Raw genomic sequence first — 9,806 nt, 5'->3', positions numbered from 1 at the left:
CCCACTTATTAAAACGGATCGTACCCAGGCCAGTTACCTGTCAAAGCTCCCACTTGCCATGCTTAGAATCGCTTTCACAGAATTACGATTCCAATGGACGCTACGGCAAAGTACATTGTGAAGAGAGGCTTTGTCTGTGTGGACAACCCTGCATGGAGGACCTGTGCCACTATTTACTGCAGTGCCCGTTATATATAGACCCAAGAGACCGATTCATAAAACCCATTTCCGAATGGAATTCACTTGAATAGGGTGGAAAGGGTGAAATGGCTGCTGAGCTACAGATAGGTAGCCGTGTTGGTCTGCCATAGTCAAAACAAAAAAAATTCCTTCCAGTAGCACCTTAAAGACCAACTAAGTCAGTTCTTGGTATGAGCTTTCGTGTGCATGCACACTTCTTCAGATACACTGAAACAGAAGTTTCCAGACCCTTCTATATAGTGAGAAGGTGGGGAGGGGTATTACTCAGAAGGATGGTGGGAATGGGTGATTGGCAGATAGCTGTGATGAGCCTGTTGACGACTTTTAACGACTGCAATAGGTCTTACAGGAAAAAGCAAGGGGTGAGAAGGTGAAAAATGGCTTTGTCATGTTGGTCTTTAAGGTGCTACTGGAAGGATTTTTTTTTGTTTTGACTATGGCTGCTGAGCGATACTGATGACTTTGCAACTTATAAAGTAGCACTCTATGCGTTGGCAGCTAAGAAGATCAGGAGGAAAGAACTAGATAAAATAGCGGTCAACTGCAAAGGGGATTCAGATATTTAATTTTACTAGAGAATCTTCTGCTATTCTATTTTATGCAACAAACAATTTTAGTACAGTGGTACCTCAGGTTAAGAACTTAATTTGTTCTGGAGGTCTCTTCTTAATCTGAAGCACCACTTTAGCTAATGGGGCCTCCGGCTGCCGCTGCACCGCCAGACCACGATTTCTGTTCTCATCCTGAGGTACTATTTCTGGGTTAGCGGAGTCTGTAACCTGAAGCGTCTGTAACCTAAGGTACCACTGTACTTGTGATCGTGGTTTATATTGTATGTGTGGTGCCTGATGATTTTTATGGTTATTGCTGTTTTTCCTTTTGTTATTTTTCTGAATGATGCCATGGCCTATGGCTAGTGCAATAAAAGTCTATGATGATGATGATGATGATGTATGTATATAAGTATGTATGCATATGTTTTCCAGCAAGAATTAAAAAATAAACTGTGCCTACACAAACAGCGGGACGCAGGTGGCGCTGTGGGTTAAACCACAGAGCCTAGGGCTTGCCGATCAGAAGGTCAGCGGTTCGAATCCCTGCAACAGGGTGCGCTCCAGTTGCTTGGTCCCTGCTCCTGCCAACCTAGCAGTTTGAAAGCACGTCAAAGTGCAAGTAGATAAATAGGTACCGCTCCGGCGGGAATGTAAACGGCGTTTCCGTGCGCTGCTCTGGTTCTCCAGAAGCAGCTTAGTCATGCTGGCCACATGACCCGGAAGCTGTATGCCGGCTCCCTCAGCCAATAAAGCGAGATGTCGTCCGCATCCTAGAGTCGTCCGCAACTGGACCTAATGGTCAGGGGTCCCTTTACCTTTACACAAACAGCACTCTTTATTTTCTGTTAAAACATCCTTCTTGACTTTTCAATAAACTTTTAAAGGTGGCTAACAAAAAAAAAAGAAAAAAAAGATGCACAATCCTTTTCTGTTTTGACTGCTCCGGGCCTTTTTGCCTTCTTAAGAAACATGATGTAGAAATGCTGAAACAGGGGGCAGAGGATGGATTTTTGGTTTTGCATTTTGTCCTCGCTTACCCAGCTTTGGGAGAGTAGTGTGAGGGTGGATGGGGGGTGTCAAATGCTGCTGAGGGCAGCCAAAAAAGGCCTTGTGCATTGGACCTCCCTGTTCTAGCTCCATACAAGAGCCTAATAAAAAGACCTGGCTCATCTCTCCAGCCCCTTAAAAAAATATTAAGCCCTGTTTCCACACCTTTATTTGATGTCTAGAACCCGACAGGAATTTACATCTGATATAATGTCTCCGGCAAGGCAGATACGGAACCAAAGAAACGTGGATTTTTATTTTGCAAAACACAGGAGAGCAGTGTACAAGAGCCACTGCTGGCAACCTCCCATCAGCTCTGCCACTACGCTTTTCTCAGTCAATTTGTCAATCCCAGCCTACATAGTTTATCTGGTACTTGATGGCCTGGGAGTCACGATGAACTTTGCTGTCATCTGTTTTTGCATTTATAGCCTCTAGGTGGCTGGTTTTATGGTGCTCGACAAAATGCGGCCTTGTATAGAAGCTCTCGCCGCAATACATGCATTTATACGGTTTCTCCCCCGTGTGGGTTTTCTGATGAGCGATAAGGTTCGAACTCAGGTTGAACCTTTTCCCGCACTCGGAACACTGGTAGGGTTTCTCTCCCGTGTGGGTCCGTTGGTGTCGAATCAAGGCGGAGCTGCAGGTGAAACACTTGCTGCAGTCCGAGCATTCGAAGGGCTTTTCGCCCGTGTGCGTCCGCTGGTGAACGTTGAGCTGCGAACTCACGCTGAAAAACTTGCCACAGTCCCGGCACTGGTAGGGCTTCTCGCCCGTGTGGGTTCTCTGGTGAGTGATAAGGTTTGAGTTCAGAGTGAAGCTCTTCCCGCAGTCGGTGCAGTTGTACGGCTTCTCTCCAGTGTGGATTCTCTGATGCCGGAGGAAGCTGGAGCTGCAGGAAAAGCTCTTCCCGCACTCGGCGCAGTCGTACGGCTTCTCGCCTCGGTGCAGTTTCTTGTGTGCGTTGAGGCTGGATTTCAAGTAGACGCTCGTGGGGCAGTCCCCGCACTTGTACAGTTTTTTCCCCGTGTGGATTTTCTCGTGGGCGTTCAGGCTCGATCGCACGCTGAAGCTTTTCCCGCAAGCCGAGCACTCGAAGGGCTTCTCTCCGGTATGTGTCCTCTGATGCACACTGAGCTGGGAGCTGACGCTGAAGGTTTTGCCACAATCCGAGCATTCATAGGGTTTCTCGCCCGTGTGAGTCCTTTGGTGACGGTTGAGACTTGAGCTGCAGCCGAAGCTTTTCCCGCAGTCCGAGCAGTCGTACGGCTTGTCCTCCGTGTGGATCCTCTGGTGCCGGATAAGGCTGGAGCTGCAGTTGAAACTCCTGCCGCAGTTCGCGCACTGATAAGGTTTCTCCCCCGTGTGGATTCTCTCGTGAGCGATAAGGTTCGAGCTCTGGCTGAAGCCTTTCCCGCAAGCCGAGCAGGTGTAGGGCTTTTCTCCCTTGTGGGTCCTCACGTGCGGAATGAGGGCGGACTTCTGGCTGAAGCTTTTCCCACAGTCGGAGCACTTGTATGGCTTCTCGCCCGTGTGGATCCTCTCGTGGGCGACCAGGCTTGATTTTAAACTGAAGCTCCTACCGCACTCGGAGCACTCGTACGGCTTCTCCTCGGTGTGGATCCTCTCGTGGGCGACGAGGCTCGAGGTCTGGCTGAAGCTTCTTCTGCACACCGAACACTCGTACGGTTTCTCCTCGGTGTGGATTCTCTCGTGAGCGACGAGGGTCGATTTCTTACCAAAGCTCTTCCCACAGCTCGGACACTTGTGGGGCTTCTCGCCAGTGTGGATTCTCTCATGAGCGATAAGGTTCGAGCTGTTGCTGAAGCTCTTCCCACACTTGCTGCACGCCAGTTGCCTCTTGTTGGCGCCGACTTTGTTGCCCGCTGCACGAAGGACCGACTTGTTTTGGCCTCTTCCTGGAGGTGTCCCCTTTTGCTTTTGCTCGTTTTCCAAAGTCACGGCCTGTCGAGGAGCCGGGGAAATGGTGTTATTGGCTTTTCCTAACAATCTCCCGGGTATATCTAATTGTTCAGAACTGTCAGCACCGCGCGTTGTTTCGTCGCCGTTCTCCTTCTCAGTTGTCAACCCTTGACCTATCAAAAAAGGGAGAGAGTAAAATTAGCACTATTAGCAGCCAGTTTGGTAATACAGTGGTACCTCGGGTTACAGACGCATCAGGTTACATACACTTCAGGTTACAGACTCCGCTAACCCAGAAATATTACCTCGGGTTAAGAACTTTGCTTCAGGATGAGAACAGAAATCGTGCTCCAGCAGCGCGGCAGCCCCCATTAGCTAAAGTGGTGCTTTAGGTTAAGAACAGTTTCAGGTTAAGAACGGACCTCTGGAACGAATTAAGTTCTTAACCTGAGGTACCACTGTAGCCCAGTGCTGGAAATCATCAAAGGTTTCTTTGCAAGAAGCACCGTTAACTCATGAATGAAAAATTGCTTTATTTGAACATCTAGTCAGACATACATGTGCAATGAACTCTTCTTCATTGGAGGTTTTGAAGCAGAAGTTGGATGGTCCTCCGTCATGGATAATAATAATAATAATAATAATGTAATATTTATATCCCCCCCACTCTTGGCGGCTCCCAACAAAATATTAAAAATACTATAAAACATCAAACATTAAAAACTTCCCTAAACAGGGTTGCCTTCGGATGTCTTCTAAAAGTCAGATAGATGTTTATTTCCTTGACATCTGGTGGGAGGGCGTTCCACAGGGCGGGCGCCACCACCGAGAAGGCCCTCTGCCTGGTTCCCTGTAACTTCACTTCTCGCAGCGAGGGAACCGCCAGAAGGCCCTCGGAGCTGGACCTCAATGTCTGGGCTGAACGGTGGGGGTGGAGATGCTACTATAGGTAAACTGGGCAGAGTCCGTTTAGGGCTTTAGTTGAGATTCCTACATTATAGGGGGTTGGACTAGGTGACCCTCAGTGTCCCTTCTATGATTCCATGTCCATTTAAAAAACAAAAGAGACTCTGCAAATTAGGGACAGTGTGACCAAACGCAGATAAACAGCCTCAGATATTAATTTAATGTATTCAGCAATATATATATATATATATATATCCCTCAATTGTAGCCTCTAAGCCACTTACAAGAAATATCAAGATTATCAACATAAGATTTAAAAATAATTAAACTTATCAGGAAAAGAGATTAAGTCATGTCAACATCTATGTGTCTAGATAGGCTTGCCTAAAGATAAATATTTTAAGCTGAAAACAGTTCAGTGAAGGCGGCTGCTTGACATCAATAGGCAGGGAATTCCAAAGTCTAAATGTTACCACGGAAAAAGACAAATTTCTTACAAGTGAAGAATAATCCTGGGATCCTGCAAGTAAAAGTGGGTCTCACACACAGGGATGACATTTATATATATTTTTTAAATTTACAAAAAATTACATATACATACAGTGGTACCTTGGTTTTTGAACGTCTCTGTTGACGAACAATTCAGTTTTCGAACACGCCTCACAAGTCGAACATGCCACACAGCTTCCGCTGAGCGCAAGATCCTGAGGCCTAGCTTCCGGCTGTTGAGTTTTTGGTTTTCGAACGTTTCAGAACTCGAACGGTCTTCCGGAACAGATCACGTTCGAAAACCGAGGTACCACTGTATATGCATGTACAGTGGTACCTTGGGTTAAGTACAGTGGTGCCCCGCAAGACGAACGCCTCGCAAGATGGAAAACCTGCTAGACGAAAGGGTTTTCTGTTTTGGAGGCGCTTCGCAAAACGAATTTCCCTATGGGCTTGCTTTGCAAGACGAAATGTCTTGCGAGTTCCTGCGGGGTTTCCCCCCCTTTTCCTAAGCCCTAAGCCGCTTATCAGCTGATCCGCTAAAAACCGCTAGACTGCTAATAGCGCTAATCCGCTAAACTGTCAATGGGCTTGCTTCGCAAGACGAAAAAACCGCTAGACGAAGAGAATCGCGGAACGGATTAATTTCGTCTTGCGAGGCACCACTGTACTTAATTCGTTCCAGAGGTCCGTACTTAACCTGAAACTGTTCTTAACCTGAAGCTCCACTTTAGCTGATGGGGCCTCCCGCTGCTGCCGTGCCGCCGGAGCACAATTTCTGTTCTCATCCTGAAGCAATGTTCTTAACCCGAGGTAATATTTCTGGGTTAGCGGAGTCTGTAACCTGAAGCGTATGTAACCCGAGGTACCACTGTATACTTTTCAGCCATGGTTATGATGGCCTTTCAGGGAGCAGGGGAAGGATGAGGGAGGGGAACTGCATTCTCCACCCACCCCAATCCGCTTTTGCACCATGGCTGGAGCAGAATCAAGAAAGACTCATATTCAACCTTTGCATCCAAGGTGCTCCTCCTGAAAGGCGGACTTTTCCTCCAAATGAGCACTGCCTCCCTGTTTTGACTCCACCAGAAATGGTTTGCTTTTGGGGGGAAGTTTGATGCCTTCCTTGCTGGAGAAAAGAGACAGAGAAGGATGTTCGAGACAGGCATAATAATAATAATTTATTTATATTCCACCCATCTGGCTGGGTTTCCCAGTCACTCTGGGCGCCTTCCAGCAAAATATAAAAATAGAATAATTCATCAAATATTAAAAGCTTCCCTAAGCAGGGCTGCCTTCAGATGTCTTCTAAAAGTCAGATAGTTGTTTATTTCTTTGACGTCTGGTGGGAGGGCAGGCGCCACCACCGAGAAGGCCCTCTGCCTGGTTCCAGGGCAGGCGCCACCACCGAGAAGGCCCTCTGCCTGGTTCCAGGCAGCATCAGATACAAGACGTGTCCCTATCCCATGGTCTGACCACCCCACATTTGAGGCCCCTTTCCAGCTCCGCTGAAGGTGAAACCCACAAGAAGGATCCCCTGTACCCATAATTCAAGCTCACCTGTCTCCCAGAGTCTCAACAACCTGGAAAAAACAAAAACAAAAAAGCAGTTAGCAGGGTTACTGGTGACTACGAAGGGGGAAGGGGGGGTTACTGGTTTGTGGCGGGTAGTGATGTTAAATTCTCGAGAATAATGTTTTAGAGAATGTTCTTGATTAATGAGGTGTGTGACACAGAATTTACAGTTTGTGGAGAATATTCTCTGGAGAATATTCTCACCTCACATCACTAGTGGGGGGGCTTTTCGGTTTTCGTTTTTATGATGTATTTTGTGTTTTTGTGTTGTGAACTGCCCTAAGAGCTACGGATGGAAAAGAGGTATACAAAATTTAATAAACAATAAAACAATTAATTTAAAAGTCAGGATACGTTTTGAAGGCACTTCCAGGAGATAATTTATGGGCAGAAATATTTATTTATGAAAGTATTTCTGCACTGTTCCATCTATATATATATATTTGCGTGTAATATATTGCGTGCAAATATATATATTTGCGTGTGCTCGTGTGTCTGTTTGTATCTATATATCTCAGGGCAGCGCACAACATTAAAATACAAAACACAATTAAAAGAATCCTTAAGGTGACAGGCTAATCCGTTGTTTTTTTTAAAGTAGAAAATATAATCAGCAAGAAGTCCAGCTGGCAATAAAAATGTCTTTGAGAGACTCCTGAAAGTCAAAAGTGAGGAGGCTTTTGCCAAATCTGTACTGGGAAAGCAGTTACATAGCAGGCGACTGTGTACCCTAAACGCCCAACTTCTACCAGAGGCAAGGTGGACCTCTTTAAAACAAGGACCAATTAAAAGCCACCTCTTCAGGTGATCTTCATAAACAAGCTGGATTTTAAGGGCTCGGGGGTCCTATAGCACATGGTTGTTGTTGTTGTTGTTGTTGTTGTTACTACTACTATTTGCATCTTTCCTTAAACGAGCTCTTGGTGGCATTCACAGTTCTCACTGTTATCAACAACACAGTGAAGTGGGTTAGACTGGGAGACAAAGGCCACCTGGTGAGCTTCACAGCTGAGTGGGGATTCGAGTTCTCATCTCCAGGGTCTTAGTCCAACACCACGCTGCCTTCCTTCACTGATTCACCAGTGAGTTTCCCTGTCTCTTCCACCTTATGCAATGTTGCAAAAACCGAACGGCGCTTTGCAGGCTGCAAAAAAGGCGTCATTCGCCTTTGCAGAAAAACCGGTTGAGAGAAGGTGTACTTAAGAGTGCCGGACTAGGGCTTGGAAGGCCAGGGTTCAAATCCCCGCTCAGCGATCACGGAGCAATCTTGGGCCAGTCTCTATACCTCACCTACCTCACACGGTTGTTGTGGGCTTTAAATGAGGGTGGTGGGGAACCAGAGACGTCGCCTTGAGCTCCATGGAGCAAAAGATGGGAAATAAATGCAATAATATACAGTGGTACCTCTGGTTACATACTTAATTCGTCCAGGAGGTCCATTCTTAACCTGAAACTGTTCTTAACCTGAAACACCACTTTAGCTAATGGGGCCTCCTGCTGCTGCCGCACCGCTGGAGCACGATTTCTGTTCTCATCCTGAAGCAAAGTTCTTAACCCAAGGTACTATTTCTGGGTTAGTGGAGTCTGTAACCTGAAGCATATGTAACCTGAAGCGTATGTAACCCGAGGTACCACTGTATAGATATGTTTTTAAAAGCAGGAACTGATCCTGTTATACACAGGCTAGACTAGAAGCTGAGGTTTGAGGGATTATCGGGGCACGAACCGCAAACCACCCACAAAATCCGTTACCTGGCTCAGCTGGGTGCCATCCATCCCTCCAGTTCCTCTCCTTCCCTGGACAGTTTGACTCAGCAGAGGTGAGATGCTAAGCAGGTGTGGAGAAAAAGAGAAATAATCAGAGGCAGGGGAAATTCTGCAGAGAGAGAACAACAGGTTCTCTGGAGTAGGCAATGGCTGCAATTCTCTGCGCGCCAGACTGAGCAAGGGCAGTGGCTCAGGGGCCGAGTATCAGAAGCTCACTGAATCATAGAGTTGTGGAGCTGGAAGGGACCCCGAGGGTCATCTAGTCCAACCCGCTGCAATGTAGGAATCTCAGCTCAAGCATCTAAGTGAGATGGTCCCTAAAAGCCCTGAATTCCATTCCTGGCATCTCTGGGGTAGGACTGGGAATGTCTCAAACCCTGCAGACTGCTGCTGCTGCCAGTCAGTGAATAGAAGAGCTGACTCGACGGAAGGCAGCCAGGCCTTATGAGGAGCGGTCGAAGGAGCTGGGTATGTTTAGCCTGGACAACAGGAGGCTGAGAGAAGATACGAGAGCCATTGTCAAATATCTGAAGCGCTGTCGCATGGAAGACAGAACAAGCTTGTTTTCTCCTGCTCTGGAGGGTCGGACTCGAACCAAGTGCTTCAAGCTACAAGAGAGGCGATTCCGACTCAACATATAGAATAACTTTCTGACAGTAAGAGCTATTTGACCCGGAAGGGAGGTTTTGCACTTGGTGATCCTCGGAGATCCCTTCCAAGTCTACGATCCTTTTTTTAAAAAAAAAATGCATTTTTTTTATTTGTCAACATTCTTATATATTGGTAAACGTTGTCATATTACATTACAGGACTTACTATAATTTCCAACATGTATACAAAAACGATATACAAATTTTATATACCTAGAAAGAAAAATTTTCTTTCCAACTCTACGATCCTAGGGTTCTCCGGGGATTTCAAGCCCCACTGAAGCCAACGGGGCTTCCTCGGGAGTAGACGCACATAGACCTCCCGACAGGTGGGCAGGCAGGTGGAAAAGGCGCACCAAGTAGCTATTTTGGAGATGCTTGGGGGCGCGCGCGTGCGTATGTGGTACCCTGCTTTCTCCGGGCGCCCTGTTGATGTTAGGGGCGGCGATGATCCGGATCAGGCGCCTCTTTCTTTGCAAAGCAGCTGCAGGGCTTGAGCTGTCGTCGGGCAAGTGCGAGTCTCCCGTCCAGGCTCCAAGCGCTCCAGGCTCCAAGCGCGCAGGAGGCTCCTCCGCCGATCCCGGTGCACATCTGGGGTCGCTGGGTGGGTGGGTGGGTGCCTCTCTCCCCCCCCCCCCAAGGCTTCAGAGACACCCCCGGATGCTAAATCCGCCGCTTGGCAAGAAGCTCAGCC

At 47.4% G+C, this 9,806-nt stretch overlaps 1 protein-coding gene across 1 annotated transcript; it reads right to left on the bottom strand.

Annotated features, from left to right (window-relative positions):
* Window positions 1–2,031: 2,031 nt before the first annotated feature.
* On the bottom strand, window positions 2,032–9,752 carry LOC310837463 (uncharacterized protein). Its single transcript, XM_083724089.1, has 5 exons — window positions 9,326–9,752; window positions 8,448–8,523; window positions 6,681–6,703; window positions 6,131–6,249; window positions 2,032–3,898 (listed from the first exon to the last, which is right to left on the bottom strand). Exons 2-5 carry the CDS (start codon window positions 8,469–8,471, stop codon window positions 2,148–2,150), a joined length of 1,917 nt encoding a protein of 638 aa, XP_083580215.1. The 5' UTR covers window positions 8,472–8,523; window positions 9,326–9,752; the 3' UTR covers window positions 2,032–2,147.
* Between the last annotated feature and the right edge of the window lie 54 nt (window positions 9,753–9,806).

Source organism: Podarcis gaigeae, assembly GCF_964106915.1.
Source record: "Podarcis gaigeae genome assembly, chromosome: 2".
In the NCBI taxonomy this organism is placed as follows: Eukaryota; Metazoa; Chordata; class Lepidosauria; order Squamata; family Lacertidae; genus Podarcis; species Podarcis gaigeae.
The sequence above is the reverse complement of the archived record's forward strand: the minus strand, read 5'-3'. Positions and strand labels throughout refer to the sequence as shown.